At 30.0% G+C, this 12,957-nt stretch overlaps 2 protein-coding genes and 1 long non-coding RNA gene across 10 annotated transcripts; 2 read left to right on the forward strand and 1 right to left on the reverse strand.

Moving 5' to 3' along the window:
* The first annotated feature begins 367 nt into the window (after nt 1-367).
* On the forward strand, nt 368-3,750 carry LOC139113746 (uncharacterized). Of its 7 annotated transcripts, none has more exons than XR_011547755.1 (3): nt 368-733; nt 948-1,670; nt 1,957-3,750. It is a non-coding gene; the product is annotated as an uncharacterized lncRNA (long non-coding RNA). The 7 variants fall into 7 exon arrangements; XR_011547756.1 differs by having other exon boundaries at nt 368-725; XR_011547757.1 differs by lacking the exon at nt 368-733 and adding an exon at nt 743-801.
* A 3,834-nt stretch (nt 3,751-7,584) lies between these two features.
* LOC139101303 (uncharacterized) lies at nt 7,585-8,253 on the forward strand (the record flags this gene model as incomplete). Its single annotated transcript, XM_070654337.1, has 2 exons — nt 7,585-7,789; nt 7,939-8,253. Coding segments are annotated over 2 exons (405 nt in total), but the record flags the coding sequence as incomplete, so codon positions are not given.
* A 259-nt stretch (nt 8,254-8,512) lies between these two features.
* LOC139113745 (coiled-coil domain-containing protein 39-like) lies at nt 8,513-11,347 on the reverse strand. Of its 2 annotated transcripts, none has more exons than XM_070675123.1 (6): nt 10,543-11,347; nt 10,200-10,421; nt 9,949-10,140; nt 9,580-9,795; nt 9,052-9,435; nt 8,513-8,933 (listed from the first exon to the last, which is right to left on the reverse strand). In XM_070675123.1, exons 4-6 carry the CDS (start codon nt 9,772-9,774, stop codon nt 8,586-8,588), a joined length of 927 nt encoding a protein of 308 aa, XP_070531224.1. In that variant the 5' UTR covers nt 9,775-9,795; nt 9,949-10,140; nt 10,200-10,421; nt 10,543-11,347; the 3' UTR covers nt 8,513-8,585. The 2 variants fall into 2 exon arrangements, with proteins under 2 accessions (XP_070531224.1, XP_070531225.1); XM_070675124.1 differs by having other exon boundaries at nt 8,526-8,933; nt 10,543-11,330.
* Nucleotides 11,348-12,957: the final 1,610 nt, after the last annotated feature.

Genomic DNA, 12,957 nt, shown 5'->3' on the forward strand with positions numbered 1-12,957 from the left:
TATAATTACCGTGTAGTGTAATGTAGTAATATAATTTAAAGATACATACTGTAAAAGAAGAACAATTGTAGTAATTCGTCATTTAAAAGACGGAACTTATAACAACACACATGAAATAGCGTTAAAGAATACATAAAAAGAAATGTTAAATTAAAACTATTTAACTTACTTAACAACGGTATATATTACCCGATAATTATTTTATTAAAAAACACAAAAGTTTAAAACAATATACAATATTGAAAATATTTGGAAATAATTGATTGTAACGATTTTGAAAAATCAATCTTGTGCAAAGTTACCATAGGAATTATTTGGAAATTGATTCGGGTTTATTATTATGCTAGAAACCGCAAGAGAAAAATTAATTGATAAAATTCAACGCAATCTTATATCCCATGCAAAGTAGTCTCACACGCGTACGTCACGTCACGTTCCTCTTTCATGATGACGTGCGTACATTAGTCGCGCTGACACTCACGCTCGCCCACGCGCACTAGCGCGATTTATTTTCGCTTGGCGATTCTCGCGATCGTGTTTTGCCGCAATCTCGGCGGAGCCTCGGTTGAACGTGCAAAATGACGTCCGTCAATTCTCAAATCCGTGGATCAATAACTTCTTGCTACTTCTATGTTAGAGATTTCAATTTGTGATTATATTCTACGCTGTGCTCGAGCGGATTTTAATTATAATTATATATCTATTTTGTGAAATGACGTCAGCAAGTGAGTTTGTGAGTAACGAAAGCAAATATAAAATGCATAGTGGCGAAATCGGTTTGATAAAATCGCTCATCGTTTGGTAAACGGGAATATAATTAATAATCAAAGTTTAAAAGAAGGGTTTAATTTATGTTTTCTTTGTGTTAAATTGTTCTTAAAAGAAAAATTTAAAAGTTTAATTAAAACTTAATCTAACTTGATCGACCTTATGAATTAATTTCCCAGAAATGTATATATGGATTGAGAGAGAATTAAAATGAAGGTAACGAGAAAGGAAAAAATGGACTACATAAAGGAAGAACCTTCGACTATCACAGATTCCCATAATGTACCTTTAGGCGACTTATTGGTGCACACATCGATACCGGCGGCAGCGGTTACAGTAAAATTATGCGCTGAAGATTCCATGGAAGAGATTGGTGAAACTGTCAGTCAGAAAAAAGAGGATATTTTAAGTACATTTAAAAGAAGAACCTTTAATAGAATCAGTTTTAAGGGCGAATCAAATCCTTTGTTGAACAGGTAAAAAATTAATTAATTACTATCATTTAAAAATATATCTAATGGCATAATTTCAACTAATGCAAATTATAATAACATGGTCAAATTTTATAACATAGCGGAATGTTTATAGATCACAAAATTGAATTAAATTTTGAAGATATACATTTCATTTTTTTTTAATTATTTATAGACTGAGTACAGTATTTTGCTAATGTTGATTGGCGATTATTACGAACATAATTGTGGTAACTTTGTGATGTGGCAACCATAAGGAGTTGCTATTATACATAAATATTGTAATTTAAGCTCATTGTTCACTTGTTGCAAAAAGGTTCTTTTAAAACAAAAGTTAAGAATGTTGGTTAGTTGATTAATTTCTGTTACACGGCTTAGACCTAAAAAGAAACCTTAATAAACGATGAAGTTTTCTTGTTATGAATGGTTGTAAGTACACAAATATTTTATATTATAATTTAACAATAATTGTGGATAGGCGAATTATTTAAATAATGTGTTAAAAATGATTCCAAACCTTAGAGAATAGATAATTTAATATATTTCAATTGCATCATACATAAATAATTAATATGGAATATGACTGATTTTATTACAATTAATTTCATTAAAAATAAAAACGCGATTTTCTACTTTATTAACATGAACAACTTTTAGTTATAAAGTTTGTGCATACATAGGCTTGTTTTATTTAAAGTAATTTTTTTTCTTTCAGCTAAATTGCTATATAAAAGTGTTAAAAACATATACGTATGTCGTGTAATTAATCGGTTTAGATTGGCAAACTTATTACGTTTTTTCATCATATTTTATTAACTTTTATGCGTGGATTAGTTTTCTTTAAATGTAAAAGGCATATTTATGAATGCGAATAAATATTTCTATGAAATATTTTTATGAACGCTAATACTATTCGAAACAATAGCCGTAACCTTGTATAAATATGCATGCATTACATAAGTCGATAGAAAGAAGCTTATCGCTTTCGCATAAGATATTACAGCAAAGAACTTCGTCACGATGATTGTTTAAACTCTATTTATTTCTTAAGGTTACTTACCATACAATAAAAAGCAATAATATGCAAAAACTTTTAATTATTTATTTTCATTATTTTTGTAGTGGAAAATTTTAAATTATTAAATCCCCTCTTTATAACAGTTCAGTAACGAATTCCACAATTGTGCCAAAGTGACAAAGAGAAACCGCCAAGGACCGAAATTACATTTGCAGTATTCGGCCAGCCTCGACTCTTTAACGAACGATCTTGATTAACCGTGTTAGCGTCTACGGTAGTTAATTTAGGTAAAAAAATACGTAAAAAAAAGTACACTACACCGAACTTTTTATATAAAAAATGTACAAAATGTTTCAAATAAGTGCTTTAAAATTTATTAAACTGCAGAAAAATATTTAGTCAATATAACTTTGTTGTTAAATGTAAGTTAAATCCGCATTTTTTTTTTTACTTATAGTGTAGTAGATCGAAAGATTGTCTATTATTGTTATAGCACAAATTTCATTATTTTAATATAGAGAAGTAATTGACATGCATTTATGTTTTAATTTAAATATCTTAGCTTGTATTTATATGTAAAAACTATTTAAACAGTCTAGTCATACATTTTTCAAAACGCCTTATCAACAGTTTTGTCATGCCGCTCTTTTTGTATTTACAATAAGTTTGCTACTACAAGCCAACCCAAGTTCGATAGCGTACGTTTTGTAAGAAATGTAACGGAAATCTTGAGACTTACTAGACTTAAGAGAACTACCTCAATAGCAAAATTGCAGTAAATATCTGTCTTACTGTCCACATTGTTCAGAAAGTCTTTCAGGTAACGATCATTGTGCGAGCAAATTTGTTTTACAGATGTAGACATAGAGCCATTTATTTTTTCAAATAAGCAACTAGAATTTATCAATGGTTTCTTTTTTTTTTTTTAACGTGATGTTAATTCGTCTGTCTCTCAATTTTGTTCATAAATTTAGATTTATTTAAATAAATAAATAAATATTTAATTTTTGCAACATAAGGGAACAACGTATAAAAGAATGGCTGATATTAAAATTTATTGATCTTGCGCCGATCGGAAAAAAATAAAAATGACGAATTTAAAACGTCTTTGTTCGTCGGATGCTGAGAAAATATATTATTTATGTGAGACGGGCAGGTTATCGGGACTGCGACGGGTGATCTCACAAACGTCTATGACGATTGTCAAAGCGACGACATCCGGTGAAGCAACCTGGCGCGAAGATTTGCTCAAGTAATCATTTTCAATAAGCATCTTTTTTTTCAACTGTGTCAAGTATATTAATAACTCTAGATGTATTCGGTATACAAATAGTTCCAGATGTTTGATCAAGTATTATATGATTTTTTTAGTTAATTTTTTATTTTGTCGACTATTAAATTGATTTAATGCTTTTTTTTCGTTACGTTGTCGTCTTTTTTTTCCGCATTTTCTTCATTGTATTCTTTTTTTCGTTTTGGCATTTTGTGTAATATAATAAATTATATTTTTACAATAAATAATATAAACTACTACTAATAATAATTTAGTATTTTATTTTAATTATTATTAATTGTAAACGTATGCGTCTGTCATCAATTTTTTCGTATAAAGTTATTATTTTTAAATGTCGTTATTATTATTATATTTTTACAATAAATAATATAAACTACTACTAATAATAATTTAGTATTTTATTTTAATTATTATTAATTGTAAACGTATGCGTCTGTTATCAATTTTTTGGTATAAAATTATTATTTTTAAATGTCGTTATTATTATCGTCAATAAATTTTATAATATCATTATCGTTATTAATATTATTTTTATTTCAATCATCATTAATCATATCAATCATCATTTATCATATCAATTATCATTAATCATCATCATCATAATCATACCCACTCCCTCCCTTACCACCCCTTCCACCCTTTTTTTAGTTTACTTTTTTATTTCTTAAATCTTTTCTTTTTTTTATCCCCTTTTATTTATCTCCTCTTCTTTCTTATTTTCTTTTACTTTTTTTTGCTTTTTCCTTTTCCTCTATCTTTTTTTCTTTATTCACTATTTTTTTTTTTTTTTTTTTTTTTAATGCCAAAGTAAAAATGAAGATCTGTAACATAAATGACGATATCGTAATGAAATAGAATAGCATTAATAATAATAATTTAATATTTTCTCATAGATTTTTTATATAGAATATATTTAATTATTTTTTATTATTGTCAGGAATAAGGTCTTGAATCAACGAACTCAAGGTCTTTGTTAGCTATCTTAGATTTTGTTACCCGTGAGTCACACATATCAATATTCGCGCTGCGTGACTTCTCGGCTATTCTTTTATGATCCTATCCTCATTATTCATTATCTATCTCATTGTCTTATTCCGTTCCGATCGCTCTACCAAGACGGATGTATTCTCTTAAATAAAAACTCATCTACTTTTCAAGTTGCGCGGCCTTTTATTTACGGACCTTTTCAACAGGTTATGGACCCAGAGTGCTATACGCGAGTGCCGCAAAATTCATAACAAGCCAATTAAACTGTTTGTGAGTGCGCTCAGTAGTAAAAATTATGGCAACGATGTCAAGTGCACAAAACATTGAAAAACTAGACGGTGCAAACTTTGAATCATGGAAACTCATGATGAAGAGTGTGCTGATCTGCAACGAATTGTGGCCCTACGCAAGTGGAGCGGTAGTAAAAACGGAACAGAATCAAACTGAGTGGACAACAAAGGACCAGAAGGCCTTGGCGCTGATAACCCTGAGTGTCAAGAGCAGTCAACTGAGCCATATCAAACGAGCCGAGTCAGCAAAGGAGGCATGGAACCTATTAGTACAACTATATGAGTCAAGGGGTCCGGTAAGGAAAGCCAGCTTATACAAAAAGCTTTACCGCATGCGAAAAGATTCGGCACAGAGCATGACGTCATACATTAGCTCTTTCTGTGACATTTCGGAAAAATTAAAAGAAGCAGGAATAGACATACCCGACGAGCTGCAATCTATAATGATTCTGAATTCTCTGCCTTCTGAATATGAAAACTTTTGTATTGCCATCGAATCACGTGATGCTATACCAAACGTAGAAGCTCTGAAATCCAAACTGATAGAAGAGGAAGCGAGACAAAAAGAACGAGATGCCAATCACAGCACTCAAAAGGAAAACGACGCATTAATTGCTAAAGACAAATTTAAATCATTTAATAAATATGTTAAGCAAAACCCGCGGGATTCTAAAAATAAATTAAAGTTTTCAGGAAAATGCTTTAAATGCGACAAAGTAGGACACCGTGCAGCGGATTGCAGAAGCGAAAAGAGACAGACGCACAAAGCAAACGCGGAGGATGCGATGTCTGCGGCCGTACTCTCCTTGGAAGCGGATCACTCAAATGAATGGTGCCTGGACAGCGGAGCCACGCGTCATATGTGCAACGATCCGAAGAAATTTCTTCAACTAACTGAAGACGCGGGCTGCCAAGTATTTACTGCAACCAACCAAAGCATGAGGCCAGCCGGAACAGGCACAGTAAAGCTAAGTGTAAAATCTAGAGGAAACGCAGTAAGCCATCTAAAATTACAAGATACCCTCTTAGTTCCTGAATTTCGGAACAATTTGCTTTCAATATCTTGCATGACGGACAACGATTATACCGTTGTATTTACTAAAGACTTTGCAGAAGTCAAGCGCAAAGATGGAACTGTGGCAATTAGAGCAAAGAGGCAAGGCCATTTATACGTTACGAGCCCCGCACATATGGATGCGAACAATGCCACCGCACTGGACTCTACCCCGGAAGACACAAAACAACTTAGATGGCATGAGAGATATGGACATCTGAACTATCAGGATCTCAATAAACTGAAACGAGAAGAAATGGTCCAAAATATGAGCATGGAGCCCATACGAGAAAAATTAAACTGTGAAGTATGCGACAAAGCGAAGATCCATCAATTACCATATACCGAGTCAACGAGCCACTCCAAAGAAAAACTCGGATTAATACATTCAGACATTTGTGGTCCCTTTAACGTTGAATCCATAAGAGGAGCGAAATATTTCGCAACATTTATAGACGATCACACAAGATATACGCAAGTGGTCATGCTAAAGAAGCGCTCAGACATTCTGAACGCCTTCAGGATTTATAAGAAAAGAGTTGAAAAAGAAACCGGTTGCCCAATCAAAAAGATCCGCACCGACAACGCCAAAGAATATGTATCAAGGGAATTCACCGAATATCTTGAAACCGAAGGTATTGGACGACAATTAAGTGTGGAATACACTCCACAACAAAACGGAATCGCCGAAAGAGCGAACCGCACTCTTGTGGAAATGGCTCGCTGCATGCTGATACAATCAAATCTACCAAAAAGCTTATGGGGCGAAGCGATAAACACAGCTACATTTATAAGAAATAGATGCCCATCAAGAAAACTTGGGAACATTACACCAACGGAAGCATGGACCGGCACGAAACCATACGTAGGTTTCATGCGCATCTTTGGAAGCAAAGTAATCGCCTTGAACAAAGAAGGTAAACGCAATAAATTTGAACCCAAAGGAGAAGAGTACATTTTAGTCGGATATTCTGAAGAATCAAAGGCTTATCGCCTTTGGAAACCGAAGACTAGAAAAGTTATTAAACGAAGAAATGTGCGTTTTCATGAAAAATTAAGTAAAGAAAACAGGTGAACCAACGATTACTTTGAAGCACCTACAGATATTATTTTGATACTAACTTCCGATGCGGATGAGCATTCAGTATCCAGGACACTATCGGATAGTTTCGCTCGAAGAATAGAAGTCAAAACGTTCTAAGACTAATATATAATAGAGATTAAGACTTATATATTACTTATATATTATATTATTATTGTATTATTTTATTATTTTATTTTTATTTAAATATTTATTTATATTTATTATTTTGATACTAACTTCCGATGCGGATGAGCATTCAGTACCCAGGACACTATCGGATAGTTTCGCTCGAAGAATAGAAGTCAAAACGTTCTATGTTCCCAACAACCAGGCTAAGGTTATTAATGCGGACAGACCAAACCTCAAACAATTTCTTGACAGCTTTCTTTCTTTTGACACGAAGCTAGTCAAACGAAACTTTGACACGAAGCGAGCCAAACGAGAGACAGCCAATCAGCGTGGGTTTTAAGCGGCAACAATATAAACGGGAACAATAGAATCGATTTTCAGCTAATTCAGGCGTCTCACGCGTTTTTTATAATAAGGATTAAAATATAATTAACAAAATAAAAACTATACAATTATTTATAACTAATATATCATCTATTTTTTTAAAAAAAAAAAGATTATTCATCTTGATGGAGTTCAGGCTCGACCTCCAAAGATGGCATCGTTTAATTTGGAAAATACCAATTTTGAATTGCTTATACGTAAAAATACGCAAGTTAATTATTTAGGCAATTTCGAACCAACCAAGAATTTCACTGACAATCCAATTATGGTTAAAATTAATGAAATATTTTATACATCACAAAGAATTAGTATGTATTAGTATTTTTCAATAACTTATAATAATATCTAATAACTAATAACTAATAATTAATAATTTATAACTAATATATTATCTATTTTTGTTTAATAAGAACTTAACAATAACAACTGCTAACATTTTTTTTCTTTTAAGTTATAGATTGTTTTATTAAAACTAATTTTAATGAAATTATGAATACTAAAATGAATAAAATAGTTGGTTATGGGTCCATCACGGATGGAACCTTCAAACTTGAAGTTAGAATATTAAACTTTAGTAATGATGAATATTTGAAAAAAAAAATTAACAAAGGAGACCATATAAATATAATTGGTATTAGTCAAGCTACAGGTTATTAAAAAATTTTGAAAAATCATGTATATTATTTAGATCTAAGGTTTTCTTTAATTAAATTAATAATTATTTTTATTTAAATAGATCCAGTACATTTACTTGTAAATGATATAAATGACATTATTAAATTGGATGGACACATGCCGTTTTTAAAATTATTAAAGGCAAATCAAGTGCCATCTAAAAGAAAATTGAGTGAAGACTCAACTGAGGTAATATATAATATTTAATAATTTACATTTAATAATATTTTAATAATAAAAAATTTTTTTTTCAGACAGAAAAAAAAGACAATCTATTTAATATATTAATTAATTTAATTTTTATGTTAATTTAATGTTTAATGTTCAATGTTTAATGTTTATTGTTCCATGTTTAATGTTTAATGTTTAAAGTTTAATATTTAATGTTTATATATAATGTATTTCAATGAAATAAAATATTTCTAATTATTAAATTAGTTTTACGTTACAAAATCTTATTTTATTATTAATATTCTCATTGATCTCATTAATTTGAACAAAGTAACTCGGAAAACGACTCACAGCATCGAGATTAAGACGATACTTTTCCAAATCATAAACTTTATCGCTCATGTTTGATATCATTCCCTCGAGTTGCAACACCCGAAGGCGCATTATATTTTCTTCTACTTGTCTCTCCTCGTTCTGGGATTGTGCAATTTTTAGTCGCTTTTCACCTCCGTCTATCAACAGCAATAGGTCCTGCTTTTTACTTCGTAGCCGTACAAGTTCGTGGTTTTCACTCGATAAGGAATTATATACTTTTCTCATATCATGCTGTAAATAAAAAAAATATTTTTTTAATCAAGTTCTGCTTCACTAAACTAATTAATTTAATTGATTTTGTTTCCCTTGTAATGAATTGAATCTTTTCCTGCGAAATGTAATGCCTTACCTCCAAACTGACAAGTTGGCTTTGCAACAATTTAGACGTGGCTGTTTTTTCGTTTAATACGGCTTGCAGTTCCTCAATTCTTGTTTGCTTTTTCTCGGTTTCATTCTTATCGAGCTCGTGTCCTCTGACTCGTTCGAGTTTCATTTCGTATTTTTGTAGAGTAAAATCTATTTGATAAAGATCCTCTTTCTTCTCTTCGAAAAGTTTGTTTTCTTTCGTAAGCAAAGTATTAAGCACATCAACTTTCTTATGTTCGCTTTGTATTTCCATCTGTAGAATCTTTCTTTCATTTTCCAATTCTACAATCTTCTTTGTTGTACGTAAAATTGCATCTTGTAGTCGATTTGATTCTTTGATAATTATAGATTTTCGTTTCTCATCGTGCTAAAAACATTATAATAAAATGCAATTCTTTTATTGAATATTGAAATAAATTGTTTTTTCAATTTTTCACTAAACTGAATCATTTTTTATAGTAATAGTAATATAAAAAAATATATAAAACATAAATATATAATACAAATATACCTCGATCATTTTTTCCAAACGCTTTGTTCTCTCTTCGACATTTAACTTTTGACTCTGAATTTCTTCTAAAGTTAACGATAAATCATTGATTCGCTTCTTGCAATCATCCACCTTTATATGTTTGTTCTCGATCTCGATTTTTTTCAACTTTGTATTGGCTCGAATTTGTTGTGTACGTCGTGCCAAATTTCTCATCAACTTATTTTGAGTGTAAAGCTAACTCGATAAATATATACAATTATTTAATAAAATGTTTTTTAATAAGCTTATCAATAGCAGTTATATTTAAATTAGCATATAATAATATATAAAACTAAATCTATATTTTTGTGAAAAATATAATTAAAATTTTTCTCGTATTGTTTTTACCTCAATATCGTAAATACCAATTGCCTCTGTGATTTTACGATATTTTTCTTCAAGTGTACTAAGTTCCTTCTCCGATCGTTTAATTAATTCTTCTAGCTGTTTATTATTTATAATTTAATCCTCTAAAAATTGTTCTACTTCTTCGAGATTGTTTTTTTTCTCCCTGCCAATCTCTTGCAACGTTTCAATTTCCTGTAATGATATCAATATATTATATTTGATGCAAAATTTTAAAAAGGCATTGTTCATACTTTCAGACTATTCTGTATATCGTTATTTCTCTGCCGCAGAACGTTGACGCTTTGCGTCCATTGAGTTATCATCTGCTTGCGTTCATTTAATGCTTCCATGTATAGTTTTGCTGCGCGGTCTAAAATAATCTCCACCTCTTGGACCTCGCCGACAGTCTTGATAATAGCTTGACGATAAGATTCAAATTCCATACTAAGTTTCTGTCGTTTTTGCTCTAATTCCTAAGAGTTAAATTCCAATCAGTAATTGTACCTTACACATATATGAAAATTAAAATTAATTTCTTTCTTTATCATTATATATTAAATAAATTATTTTTACCATATGATGTAACTGCTATACCTTGTACTTCTGTGTATCTTGTTTCATATAATCCTCTATCAATTGATTATCTTCTTCCTTCTGTGAGAGCATGTCTTCCCATTTGTGTAAGCTATCTTCATCAAATTGAACCATTTGTTTTGCCTCAACTAATTTCTTTGTCATTGTAAGTAGCTCCTTTTCCATAATTGATACTCTGTGATTCACATCTGTCCATTCTTTTTCGAATTGGCGCATCTCTTGACACAGTGAGGACTCATTGTTACCGCTTAAACGATATAAATAATCTTCTGTTTCCAGCTGAACTGAGTGTTCAGTAAGCAAGTTTTGCTTGAAGAATCAGATGACGATGTAGAGGATAATCTCATAGAAATTTTAATCCATTGAAATAATTGAAATAAAGGCTGCATGACAACTTCAACAGTTTTCTGCAGCTTTCTTTTCTAAAATATAATTATTTAATAAAATATAATAAAATAATGCTTGCTTACTTTAACGCTTTCAAGTCATTTTTAAATGTTTTAATTTCTGCATATCGGAATGTATTTTTAATTGCTCCTCATGTAACTCGTCTGCGCTCGCTCTGTCGCAATTACATCTTTATACAGTAACGCTCTCAAGTCATTTTTTTCACATTTTTATTCCATATTTATTTATTTATTTATTTATTTTTTTATTTTATTTATTTATTTATATTTATTTATTTATTCCATATTTTATTTTTAAGCACTGTTTACATCACCCTGTTAAATAAAATATACATTATTTATTTTAATATTATTTTATATTTAAATTATTTTTTTAACTTGTATAACCTATAATTACCGTGTAGTGTAATGTAGTAATATAATTTAAAGATACATACTGTAAAAGAAGAACAATTGTAGTAATTCGTCATTTAAGAGACGGAACTTATAACAACAATCTAAAAATCTCTGATATACATATTATTTCTCCGAAATACATATAATTTGCAGAACCTCAAAATTTGTAACAACCTCAAAATTCATAACACAACTGACATTTTCTCTCGCTTGGCGAGAAGCAAGCCAAGCAAGAGAGAACCAATCAGCGCGAGTTATAAACGGCAACAATACATTCGAAATTTCGAGATTCAGCAAATTCAGACTTAAAACACGCTTTTTTAAATAGGACTAGAACAAACCAGGCGCGCGCTACGCGCGCGCAATATTTTATTTTCATTTTTTATTTTATTAAATTTTTTAAAGATAGGATAGGATCTTATCTTCCATATAAATAAAACAAAATAAAAATATTAAAAAAAATTTTAATGTAATAAAAATATTAAAATAAAATTAAATATTTTTTAAATGTATCTGATAAACACCAATAAAAAATAAATGGTTAAAAAATTAAACCATCGTTTAACGTAACTAAAATTTGACATGAACAAATCATATACAAGCTTCGTTAATTCATAAACACGTATGCTGTTTTTCTTTTTATCCTATTTTGTATATCCATATATCCATACTGCTGTATTTCCTTATATTAATTATTAAAATAATATAGTGTATTATTTTATTTATTATTTTTACTTCCTTTTTTTAATATATTTATTTATTAGTATTATTATATTATTTTTTCTTTACATTTTTTTTCTTTTGTTTTTTAAGTTGTGCTGTACATCAAAGTTTTTTAACCACACCGGTTAAAACCGTCGCACAGTCGTACATGTTAATCTCTCATAACAACAAATTCCCGTGCTGGTAAGACGTGTCTAAACCGCATGCGACACGGTGATAGATATTTTAAAGAGATTGATTTACATTACGCCGGATGGTGCAGTATTGAAATGATGATTTGCTATATGATGATAAATTACGATTATTAACACAATGAATATCAATCGCTCTCTTGGTTTTACAAGAATATAAAATATATTGTCGCATTTTTATAAACAAAATGTATATCGATCGCCGTCTCTATTTTTAAAATATAAATGTTTTTCGATCGCCCTCTCAGTTTTATTATATAATAATATGATAATGTATATCAATCTGTTTTTTATTTTTATATGAAAAAATGTGATATTGCATTTCTTGTTTTGTATAATATTGGGTACTGAATGCTTATCCGCATCGGAAGTTAGTATCAAAAAAATAAAATAATAATAATAATAAGTCTTAATCTCTCTCTATTAATAATTTGTAATATATATATATTTTCATGTTTAAATTTTTTTGATTTCGCGCGATTCGATTCGATATATTCGATTTGTTTTGTTGTCATGGAAATGTTAAATTTCTTTTTTTTAAATAATAATTTGTTTAATCATTCAATCGACAGTTTGATGTGAAGAGAAATATATTGTAATTTAAAAGAAAGGAAAATAAGGAAAAAAAGGAAAGAAAGAAAAGCAGGATAAAGAAAAGTTCGGAAAAAGAGGAAAAAGAAAGAAGGAGTAAAAGAAAG

This window comes from Cardiocondyla obscurior, linkage group LG03, assembly GCF_019399895.1.
Source record: "Cardiocondyla obscurior isolate alpha-2009 linkage group LG03, Cobs3.1, whole genome shotgun sequence".
NCBI classification, from domain to species: domain Eukaryota; kingdom Metazoa; phylum Arthropoda; class Insecta; order Hymenoptera; family Formicidae; genus Cardiocondyla; species Cardiocondyla obscurior.